The sequence below is a fragment of the Pseudoliparis swirei genome, chromosome 8, assembly GCF_029220125.1.
Source record: "Pseudoliparis swirei isolate HS2019 ecotype Mariana Trench chromosome 8, NWPU_hadal_v1, whole genome shotgun sequence".
Taxonomy (NCBI): domain Eukaryota; kingdom Metazoa; phylum Chordata; class Actinopteri; order Perciformes; family Liparidae; genus Pseudoliparis; species Pseudoliparis swirei.
In genome coordinates this window covers 23,364,202-23,376,798 of record NC_079395.1, presented here as the reverse complement: position 1 = coordinate 23,376,798, position 12,597 = coordinate 23,364,202, and the positions used below count along the sequence as shown (strand labels likewise).

At 46.7% G+C, this 12,597-nt stretch overlaps 1 protein-coding gene across 2 annotated transcripts in view; it reads right to left on the bottom strand.

Moving 5' to 3' along the window:
* Positions 1–7,361, bottom strand: part of LOC130197859 (junctophilin-1-like) — a 70,934-nt gene extending 63,573 nt beyond the window's left edge. For both annotated transcript variants that reach the window (XM_056420805.1, XM_056420804.1), the window contains exon 1: positions 6,765–7,361. In XM_056420805.1, coding sequence (XP_056276780.1) covers positions 6,765–7,143 — 379 coding nt within the window. In that variant the 5' untranslated portion in view covers positions 7,144–7,361. The remainder of the gene's footprint in view (positions 1–6,764) is intronic.
* Positions 7,362–12,597: the final 5,236 nt, after the last annotated feature.

Genomic DNA, 12,597 nt, shown 5'->3' with positions numbered 1-12,597 from the left:
ACCCCGTCTACCTGTCTCTAGACCCCGCTACCTGTCTCTAGGACCCTGTCTACCTGTCTCTAGACCCCGTCTACCTGTCTCTTGGACCCCGTCTACCTGTCTCTAGGACCCCGTCTACCTGTCTCTTGGACCCCGTCTACCTGTCTCTAGGACCCCGTCTACCTGTCTCTAGACCCCGTCTACCTGTCTCTTGGACCCGTCTACCTGTCTCTAGGACCCCGTCTACCTGTCTCTTGGACCCCGTCTACCTGTCTCTAGGACCCCGTCTACCTGTCTCTAGGACCCCGTCTACCTGTCTCTAGACCCCGTCTACCTGTCTCTTGGACCCCGTCTACCTGTCTCTTGGACCCCGTCTACCTGTCTCCTGGACCCCGTCTACCTGTCTCTTGGACCCCGTCTACCTGTCTCTTGGACCCCGTCTACCTGTCTCTTGGATCCCGTCTACCTGTCTCCTGGACCCCGTCTACCTGTCTCTTGGACCCCGTCTACCTGTCTCTTGGACCCCGTCTACCTGTCTCCTGGACCCCGTCTACCTGTCTCTAGACCCCGTCTACCTGTCTCTTGGACCCCGTCTACCTGTCTCTAGGACCCCGTCTACCTGTCTCTTGGACCCCGTCTACCTGTCTCTAGGACCCCGTCTACCTGTCTCTAGACCCCGTCTACCTGTCTCTTGGACCCCGTCTACCTGTCTCTAGGACCCCGTCTACCTGTCTCTAGACCCCGTCTACCTGTCTCTTGGACCCCGTCTACCTGTCTCTAGGACCCCGTCTACCTGTCTCTAGACCCCGTCTACCTGTCTCTTGGACCCCGTCTACCTGTCTCTTGGACCCCGTCTACCTGTCTCTTGGACCCCGTCTACCTGTCTCTAGGACCCCGTCTACCTGTCTCTAGACCCCGTCTACCTGTCTCTAGGACCCCGTCTACCTGTCTCTAGGACCCCGTCTACCTGTCTCTAGACCCTGTCTACCTGTCTCTTGGACCCCGTCTACCTGTCTCTAGGACCCCGTCTACCTGTCTCCTGGACCCCGTCTACCTGTCTCTTGGACCCCATCTACCTGTCTCTTGGACCCCGTCTACCTGTCTCTAGACCCCGTCTACCTGTCTCTTGGACCCCGTCTACCTGTCTCTAGGACCCCGTCTACCTGTCTCTTGGACCCCGTCTACCTGTCTCTAGGACCCCGTCTACCTGTCTCTAGACCCCGTCTACCTGTCTCTAGGACCCCGTTTACCTGTCTCTAGACCCCGTCTACCTGTCTCTAGGACCCCGTTTACCTGTCTCTAGACCCCGTCTACCTGTCTCTAGGACCCCGTCTACCTGTCTCTAGACCCTGTCTACCTGTCTCTAGACCCTGTCTACCTGTCTCTAGGACCCCGTTTACCTGTCTCTAGACCCCGTCTACCTGTCTCTAGGACCCCGTCTACCTGTCTCTAGACCCCGTCTACCTGTCTCTAGACCCCGTCTACCTGTCTCTAGGACCCCGTTTACCTGTCTCTAGACCCCGTCTACCTGTCTCTAGGACCCCGTCTACCTGTCTCTAGACCCCGTCTACCTGTCTCTAGACCCCGTCTACCTGTCTCTAGGACCCCGTTTACCTGTCTCTAGACCCCGTCTACCTGTCTCTAGGACCCCGTCTACCTGTCTCTAGACCCCGTCTACCTGTCTCTAGACCCCGTCTACCTGTCTCTGGACCCCGTCTACCTGTCTCTTTGACCTCGTCTACTTGTCTCTTGGACCGTGTCTACCTGTCTCCTGGACCCCATCTACCTGTCTCCTGGACCCCGTCTACCTGTCTCCTGGACCCCGTCTACCTGTCTCTAGGACCCCGTCTACCTGTCTCTTGGACCCCGTCTACCTGTCTCCTGGACCCCGTCTACCTGTCTTCTGGACCCCGTCTACCTGTCTCTAGGACCCTGTCTACCTGTCTCCTGGACCCCGTCTACCTGTCTCCTGGACCCCGTCTACCTGTCTCTTGGACCCCGTCTACCTGTCTCTTGGACCCCATCTACCTGTCTCTAGGACCCCGTCTACCTGTCTCTTGGACCCCATCCCGACGAGGCTGCTTAAAGACGTTTTGCCTTTAATTGGCGGCTCTCTATTAGATATTATCAATGTGTCTCTGCTAACAGGCCACGTACCACACTCCTTCAGAGTGGCTGTTATTAAACCTCTCCTGAAGAAGCCGCTCTGGATCCAGAGGTGTTGGCTAACTACAGACCGATCTCTAACCTCCCTTCCTCTCCAAGGTCCTGGAGGAAGTGGTCGCAAACCAGTTGTGTGACTTTCTACATCATAATAGTTTATTTGAGGAGTTTCAGTCAGGATTTAGAAAACACCACAGCACCGAGACAGCACTGGTGAAAATTACAAATGACCTCTTAATGGCAGCAGATAAAGGACTCCTCCCTGTACTGGTCTTGTTAGACCTTAGTGCTGATAGAGGACTCCTCTCTGGACTGGTCTTGTTAGACCTTAGTGCTGATAGAGGACTCCTCTCTGTACTGGTCTTGTTAGACCTTAGTCCTGATAGAGGACTCCTCTCTGGACTGGTCTTGTTAGACCTTAGTGCTGATAGAGAACTCCTCTCTGTACTGGTCTTGTTAGACCTTAGTCCTGATAGAGGACTCATCTCTGTACTGGTCTTGTTAGACCTTAGTGCTGATAGAAGAATCATCTCTGTACTGGTCTTGTTAGACCTTAGTCCTGATAGAGGACTCATCTCTGTACTGGTCTTGTTAGACCTTAGTCCTGATAGAGGACTCCTCTCTGTACTGGTCTTGTTAGACCTTAGTGCTGATAGAGGACTCCTCTCTGTACTGGTCTTGTTAGACCTTAATGCTGATAGAGGACTCATCTCTGTACTGGTCTTGTTAGACCTTAGTCCTGATAGAGGACTCATCTCTGTACTGGTCTAGTTAGACCTCAGTGCTGATAGAGGACTCATCTCTGTACTGGTCTTGTTAGACCTTAGTGCTGATAGAGGACTCCTCTCTGTACTGGTCTTGTTAGACCTTAGTCCTGATAGAGGACTCATCTCTACTGGTCTAGTTAGACCTTAGTGCTGATAGAGGAATCATCTCTGTACTGGTCTAGTTAGACCTTAGTGCTGATAGAGGACTCATCTCTGTACTGGTCTAGTTAGACCTTAGTCCTGATAGAGGTCTCATCTCTGTACTGGTCTTGTTAGACCTTAGTGCTGATAAAGGACTCATCTCTGTACTGGTCTTGTTAGACCTTAGTCCTGATAGAGGACTCATCTCTGTACTGGTCTTGTTAGACCTTAGTCCTGATAGAGGACTCCTCTCTGTACTGGTCTTGTTAGACCTTAGTGCTCATAGAGGACTCATCTCTGTACTGGTCTTGTTAGACCTTAGTGCTGATAGAGGACTCATCTCTGTACTGGTCTTGTTAGACCTTAGTGCTGATAGAAGAATCATCTCTGTACTGGTCTTGTTAGACCTTAGTCCTGATAGAGGACTCATCTCTGTACTGGTCTTGTTAGACCTTAGTGCTGATAGAGGACTCCTCTCTGTACTGGTCTTGTTAGACCTTAGTCCTGATAGAGGACTCATCTCTGTACTGGTCTTGTTAGACCTTAGTCCTGATAGAGGACTCATCTCTGTCCTGGTCTTGTTAGACCTTAGTCCTGATAGAGGACTCATCTCTGTACTGGTCTTGTTAGACCTTAGTCCTGATAGAGGACTCATCTCTACTGGTCTTGTTAGACCTTAGTGCTGATAGAGGACTCATCTCTGTACTGGTCTTGTTAGACCTTAGTGCTGATAGAGGACTCATCTCTGTACTGGTCTTGTTAGACCTTAGTGCTGATAGAGGACTCATCTCTGTACTGGTCTTGTTAGACCTTAGTGCTGATAGAGGACTCATCTCTGTACTGGTCTTGTTAGACCTTAGTGCTGATAGAGGACTCATCTCTGTACTGGTCTTGTTAGACCTTAGTGCTGATAGAGGACTCATCTCTGTACTGGTCTTGTTAGACCTTAGTGCTGATAGAGGACTCATCTCTGTACTGGTCTTGTTAGACCTTAGTCCTGATAGAGGACTCATCTCTGTACTGGTCTTGTTAGACCTTAGTGCTGATAGAGGACTCCTCTCTGTACTGGTCTTGTTAGACCTTAGTCCTGATAGAGGACTCCTCTCTGTACTGGTCTTGTTAGACCTTAGTCCTGATAGAGGTCTCATCTCTGTACTGGTCTTGTTAGACCTTAGTGCTGATAGAGGACTCATCTCTGTACTGGTCTTGTTAGACCTTAGTCCTGATAGAGGACTCATCTCTGTACTGGTCTTGTTAGACCTTAGTCCTGATAGAGGACTCCTCTCTGTACTGGTCTTGTTAGACCTTAGTGCTGATAGAGGACTCATCTCTGTACTGGTCTTGTTAGACCTTAGTGCTGATAGAGGACTCATCTCTGTACTGGTCTTGTTAGACCTTAGTCCTGATAGAGGACTCATCTCTGTACTGGTCTTGTTAGACCTTAGTGCTGATAGAGGACTCCTCTGTACTGGTCTTGTTAGACCTTAGTGCTGATAGAGGACTCATCTCTGTACTGGTCTTGTTAGACCTTAGTGCTGATAGAGGACTCATCTCTGTACTGGTCTTGTTAGACCTTAGTGCTGATAGAGGACTCATCTCTGTACTGGTCTTGTTAGACCTTAGTGCTGATAGAGGACTCATCTCTGTACTGGTCTTGTTAGACCTTAGTGCTGATAGAGGACTCATCTCTGTACTGGTCTTGTTAGACCTTAGTGCTGATAGAGGACTCATCTCTGTACTGGTCTTGTTAGACCTTAGTCCTGATAGAGGACTCATCTCTTTACTGGTCTTGTTAGACCTTAGTGCTGATAGAGGACTCATCTCTGTACTGGTCTTGTTAGACCTTAGTGCTGATAGAGGACTCATCTCTGTACTGGTCTTGTTAGACCTTAGTGCTGATAGAGGACTCATCTCTGTACTGGTCTTGTTAGACCTTAGTCCTGATAGAGGACTCATCTCTGTACTGGTCTTGTTAGACCTTAGTGCTGATAGAGGACTCCTCTCTGTACTGGTCTTGTTAGACCTTAGTCCTGATAGAGGACTCCTCTCTGTCCTGGTCTTGTTAGACCTTAGTGCTGATAGAGGACTCCTCTCTGTCCTGGTCTTGTTAGACCTTAGTGCTGCATTCGACACCATTGACCATGACATCCTGTTACAGAGACTGGAGCAGTCGATTGGCATTTCAGGCACGGCACTAAGTTGGTTTAAATCCTATTTATCAGATGGATCTCAGTTTGTATTTGTAAACGATGACGCCTCGATAACCACCAACGTTAATCACGGAGTTCCACAAGGTTCTGTGCTTGGACCACTTTTATTTACCTTACACATGCTTCCTTTGGGCAATACTATCAGGAAACACTCCATAAACTTTCATTGTTATGCAGATGATACTCGATTATATCCATCAATCAAACCAGAGGAGAGCAACCAGCTCCTTCAAGATGTCTTAAAGTCATAAAAACATGGATGACCTGCAACTTCCTGATGTTAAACTCAGTTAAAACTGAAGTTATTTTACTCGGCCCTAAACACCTCAGATCAATTATCTGATGTGATGTGATGGTTTCTGTCGGTGTTATTAAGACCTCCTTTCTCAAGGGAACACAAAGTCACACACGCAGAAAGACACGCAGCTACAGGAGGAGACGCACATGCAAACACACACGCAGACACAAACACAGACGCACATGCAGATGCACACGCACACAAAGACACACACGCTGATACCGACACGCACAGGCAGACACACGCACACAAAGACATAAAGACACACACGCACACAAAGACAGACACGCAGACATACACCACCGTTCAAAAGTTTGGGGTCACTTAGAAATGTCTTTATTTTTCAAAGAAAAGCACTGTTTTTTCAATAAAGATAACATTAATGATAAATACCCTCTCTACATTGTTAATGTGGTAAATGACTATTCTAGGTGGAAACGTCTGGTTTCTAATGAAATATCTCCAGAGGTGTATAGAGGCCCATTTCATCATCACTCCAGTGTTCTAATGGTACATTGTGTTTGATCATCGCCTTAGAAGACTAATGGATGATTAGAAAACCCTTGTGCAATTATGTTAGCACAGCTGAAAACAGTTATGCTATACAACTGGCCTTCCTTTGAGCTTGAAGTTTGAAGAACAAAATTATTACTTCAAATATTAATCATTATTTCTAACCTTGTCAATGTCTTGACTATATGTTCTATTCAATTTTCTATTCATTTGATAAATAAAAGTGAGTTTTCATGGAAGACACGAAATTGTCTGGATGACCCCAAACTTTTGAACGGTAGTGTATATCTATTACATTTAATGATGAATAAACGTGATGAGTTTTAATAATTTCTTCAGTCTTAATACATTGTTGGTTATCGTTCATATTTTACACAAATCACTGCACTTTACAGGACAAGCAGACATCACATGGTTGATACCATCAGAATATCCTGAATTAATTACACACTTGCTTCATATATTCTAACACGTCTTAATACAACTAAATGATAATATGAACACAAGTTCACTATAAACTCAATGGGTGTGTTAATGAGGGCATAGCGTGTGGTCAGTGGGCACGAGCGCAATGTTTTTGATACGGTCGTTTCTATAAATAGATTAAATACGGTCCGACATTGACCACCATCCTGCCCCCCCGGCGGCAGCAGCCATGTCCCCGCGGCGCCCCCCGCGGCGCCCCCCGCTCACCTCCATCCCCGTACGTCTCCACGCCGTATCCGTCCTGCAGTCCGTTACTCCAGGTGCCCTCGTACCTGGCCGGTGTGTTCAGGCTCTGCCGGACCCCGTACCGGCCCTTGAACCCGTGAGTCCACTCTCCCCGGTATATCCACCTTCCCTTGTTTTCTACGCCGAGTCCGTGGCGCTTCCCCTGCGCCCAGTAGCCCTGGAACACGTTCCCGCTGGGCCAGGTGTAGACCCCGACCACCTCGAAGCCGTTGGACCACGAGCCCGAGTACTCGCCCTGGCCCTTGGGGCCGGTGCACACGCCCTGGCCGTGGGCTTTGCCTTCCTCCCAGCCTCCGCAGTAGGTGCCTCCATCGTCAAAGTCGAACCGACCGCCCGTCATTCAGAAAACGGAGGGTGACAAAAAAAAGAAAAAAAAAGTGGTTATTGTGAAGTCCAGAGTCTGCGAGTTGCTCTGAGACGCGCGGCGGCGGGGACAGGGGGGCCCCGGGGCGAAGAGCGGCTCCCGGCGGAGGTGAGAGGGAGCGGGGAGCGATGGCGGCGCGGTGACGGGTACTGGGAGCGGGGACCGGGGAGGATGAGAGGCGGCCGCCACGGCTGCCAGAGTCGCTCCACTGCTGGGCGCCGGAAGACTCCCCCAGTGAAGCCTGCGCGCATGCTCGCGATGAAACGAGAGGGACTTCCGGTTTGTGAGGTTTCAGAATAAAAGTCGGTCATTAAAATGCCGTTCTGGGCAGTGCTGTTGACAGCAGGAGGTGAAACAGCAGCAGTCAGGATGGGGATTCATATTATTTATATTAGCGGTACACAACATTACTGAAAAGAGATTTGTTTATAAAACAAAACAATGCAAACTACAGCATAGCAATAAACTATCCACAATACAAACATTAGCACTTGTTCAAACGGTTGGCCCTTTCATGGCTGTGGGTCAATTAGTTTTCAGTAATTTGATTAAAGGTCTTGAACGTTGACAGAAGGCTCCTCGAGAGCTTCACCCCTGAGAGGAAGGAGACCTAAAGTCAGTTTTCCACATTGACGTGTTTTGGTTGTTATCGCTTGATAAAATAAAAATGTCAAGACTAAAATATGGCAATTTATGTCCGCAACCAATTGTGTCCGGTACACATGAAATGCACCTCGGCTCTCCCTGCTCAAAGCTGGTAACATGGCTGATTTCTAAACTTAGAAATGACACCAGCTGTTCTCACTGTTACCCAAACTGCACACGTCAGATCAGCACCAAAGAACAACAGTGGATATAAAGGCGACCTTCAAGAAACTAACTGAACACATACATTGTTATTCAAATAGCTGGTCATAGCTATAGTGACATTATTTTATTTAAAAAGTTAAGGGCTTTTACTTTGAAGGCGGAAGCAGGACTCAGCCTGTGCTTTCCGACTAACTGTGAGCAGCTTGATGTGAGTCTGAAGGCCTGTCACCGTCACAGAGGAGCGGGATCAACAGGTTCCCTGGAGCTCTCAGATCGGTTTCATCAAGTAGTTACAACAATATAATCCATTTCTATGAACGCAGTGCACATCTACTCTGCCTGGTACATGTACCTTGTTGTGTATTTTATTCAGTCAATCATTGCAATACGATACAACATTATTCGATATAATATACAACACAGAAAGACTGAAAAGGTATAGGTAGAAGCAAAAAATGCTTATATATTTATCATCAAATGAAGCAGAAAATGTTTATAAAATAAAGAAAAATAACAAAGAAAATAAAAAATAATATATATATATATGTATATTTATATATATATATATACATATATATGTATATATACATATAAATATATATCCACATACATCTTCCATATAAATACCTTTCAATCGCACCTTAAACCCTCGAAAATTGTTTTATAAATAATCCTTTTGAAACCCAATGATCTGAACATTCTTATATCCATTTTAACGTTGTTCCATAATTGGACTCCGACAATAGAAATACGTCTTCTTTTAATCCCTTTTTTAGCCTTTTTCCCAGTAAACTTACAAACATCTCTCAGATCATATTCACACCCATGTGTTGAAAACAAACGTTGTCCACAGTCTGCAGTGACGTTGCTTTAACAGTACATACACACACAGTATCTAACGGTGTGCATGAAGCAACCAAACAATACTCTGACATACATCTTTCATACGCACTCCTCCATGTTAAGTGATTGATGATTATATATAACTACTTATGTATACATGTATTAGTAGTATAATACACACGAGTGTGTGTGTCGTTACTTCTGCTGCAGGAGCAGATGAACTACTAGACCGTATGAGTCCGGCTTGGATTCCCCGTCATGGTAAAGAACATTATTAATAATAATAATAATAATAATAATAATACATTTATTTTATAAGGCGCCTTTGTTTTTTATTTATTATTTATATTTTATTAGTGTTCAGAATCTCACATACACAAATTTACATTTTTCAGATTCTATGTATAAATAGAAGTAAAAACAAAACAAACAAACACATATACAGATAAAGAAACAAAAACAAAACCATAGTAACAAAACTATAAATAAAGCAGGGAGAAATCATTTTCCATAGAGTAAAGAAATACAGTCAGGCCATTTATCTGTGAGATAGTTGCACTGTAAGGCGCCTTTCAAGGCACTCAAGGTCGCCGTACAACACATTAAAATCAGTGAAGACAACCGGTGACCCCACGTGAGGCCTCTGGACCCTCTCCGTTTATACTCCCCGTGACTCTATGCTGCAGGACCGGACCTGTGAGCTCTGAGACGCCTGCTTTCAAAAGTAACAGATGCAAAAGAGAAGATCGTAGTGACAGGTGATGTCAGAGGAGCGGCCCAAGGAGTCTAAGTCAGAGCAGCTGAAGAATGGAGACAGCTGTCCTCAGAACGACAGCTGCTCTCAGTGGGGCCGCCGTGCAGGACGTGGACGAGCACCGCCATCTCCTGGGGACTCCAGTCCTCACAGCTCAGCCTGCAGCTGACTTCCCAAATCCTCAGGGCGACTCATATTTTCCAAAATGTTCAGCAGTGACGCAGATATTAAATTTAGAGTGTCATTTCATCGTCAAGACATTTGCACGGTTCCCCAAACTTCTTTTTACGGAGGTTGAACGCCATGTACTATATATATAAATATATATATGTATTTATAGATATATTTATATATATATATGTATTGATATATATATATATATATTTATATATATATAAATATATATATATATTTATATATGTATTTATATATATATATTTATATATATATATGTTTTGATATATATATAAATATATATATATATTTATATATGTATTTATATATATATAAATATATGTATTTATATATATATATATATATATATATGTATTTATATATATATATTTATAGATATATATATTTATATATAAATATATATATATATTTATATATATTTATATATATATACTGTATATATATATACTGATACTATTTTACTACTTTTACAAAACATGACCCCCAAAAAAAGGCAAAAAAACAACAACAAAACTATGCAGAATATTAAAGATGCCTTATTTTCTGGTTTGACCTTAGCATAGCCGCTGTTAGGTTGAAGTAGATGTTATGTATGTATCTTTGATCGGGACTTGTCCTTTAACTCCACGTAAAGCAAATCAGAATCAGAATCAGAATCAGAAACAGTTTTATTGCCAGGAATGTTTACACAAACGAGGAATTTTTTTTGGCGGAAGGTGCAACATTTGGACATGACAAACAACAATCAACACGACAGAAAGACAACAAATAATGTGAAAGTGTTTGGGTGTGTGCTTCAAGTGATGTGTGTTTTAGTTAAAAGTGTATGTTACATGTGGCGTGTGTTTAAGTTAAAGTGCATGTAAATAAAGTGGCATGTGTGTAGAGGAGGCCTCAAGTTAAAGTGCTTGTTAAAGTGACGTGTGTGGAGGAGGCCTCCAGGAGGGAAGAAGAAGGAGGAGGGAGGAGGAGTAGGAGGAAGAAGGAGGAGGAGGAGGAAGAGGAAGGAGCGGGAAGAAGGAGGAGAGAGGAAGGTGGAAGAAGAGGTGGTAGTCCTGGGGGTGACAGTCAGTCAGTCCCGGGCTCCATTGATGAGCGCGACTGCCGACGGGAAAAAACTTTTGGTGTGGCGGGTGGTCTTTGTCCTGATGGACCGCAGCCTCCTCCCCGAGGGGAGGGACTCGAACAGGGAGTGTCCAGGGTGGGAGGGGTCAGCGACAATCTTTCTGGCCCGCTTCAGTGACCTGGAAGTGAACAGGACCTGGAGGGAAGGCAGATTGCAGCCGATAACCCTCTCGGCCGAGCGGATGATGCTCTGCAGCTGCACTTGTCTTTGGCTGTGGCTGCAGGGTGCCAGACGGTGATGGAGGAGCAGATGATGGACTCAACGATGGCCGTGTAGAATCGTACCATCATTCTCCCTGGCAGGTTGAATTTCCTCAGCTGCCTCAGGAAGAACATCCTCTGCTGGGCCTTCTTGGTGATGGAGCCGATGTTCAGCTCCCACTTGAGGTCCTGGGTGATGATGGAGCCCAGGAAGCGGAAGGACTCCACAGCGTCGACGGGGGAGTCACACAGGATGAGAGGGGGGGTGGGGCTGCATTCCTCCTGAAATCCACAACCATCTCCACTGTCTTCAGAGCGTTGAGCTCCAGGTTGTTCTGGCTGCACCAGGTCACCAGGTGGTCAGTCTCCCACCTGTAGGCGGTCTCGTCCCCACCAGAGATGAGCCCAATGAGGGTGGTGTCATCCGCGAACTTCAGGAGCTTGACGGACTGGTGACTGGAGGTGCAGCTGTTGGTGTACAGCGAGTACAGCAGAGGGGAGAGAACACAGCCTTGGGGGGAACCCGTGCTGGTGGTCCGGGAGCCTGAGACGTGTTTCCCCAGCCTCACGTGCTGCTTCCTGTCGGTCAGGAAGTCTGTGATCCACCTGCAGGTGGAGTCGGGCACGTGCAGCTGGGAGAGCTTGTCCTGCAGCAGGGACGGGATGATTGAATTGAAAGCAGAGCTGAAGTCCACAAACAGGATCCTGGCGTAGGTTCCTGGGGAGTCCAGATGCTGGAGGATGTAGTGAAGGGCCATGTTGACTGTGTCGTCTACAGACCTGTTGGCTCTGTAGGCGAACTGCAGGGGGTCCAGGAGTGGGTCGGTGATGGTCTTGAGGTGTGACAGGACCAAGCGTTCAAAGGACTTCACGATCACAGAGGGCAGAGCGACGGGCCGGTAGTCATTGAGTCCTGTGATCTTGGGTTTTTGGGACGGGATGATGGTGGAGGCCTTGAAGCAGGCTGGAACGTGGCATGTCTCCAGGGAGGTGTTGAAGATGTCGGTGAACACCGGAGACAGCTGGTCAGCACAGTGCTTCAGGGTGGAGGGGGAGACGGAGTCCGGGCCCGCTGCTTTGCGGGGGTTCTGCTTTTTAAACAGCCTGTTGACGTCTCTCTCCAGGATGGCGAGGGTCGTCGCTGGGGAGGTGGAGGGTGCTCTAGAGGTGTGAGCCCCTGATGGGCTGGGGGAGGGTGGGCTGATGGTCTGTCAGGACTGCATTCTTTCATCTACGTAATATTTCAAAAATCAGGCACATCTTGTCTCAAAAAGATGCAGAAAAATTGGTTCACGCGTTCGTTACTTCGAGACTGGATTACTGCAACTCCTTATTATCAGGCTGCTCTAATAAATCTCTTAGGTCCCTCCAGTTGATCCAGAATGCTGCAGCTCGTGTTCTCACTAAACTAAGAACAGAGATCACATCACTCCTGCACTAGCTGCTCTGCACTGGCTCCCCGTAAAATCAAGAATCACTTTTAAAATTCTTCTCTTAACGTA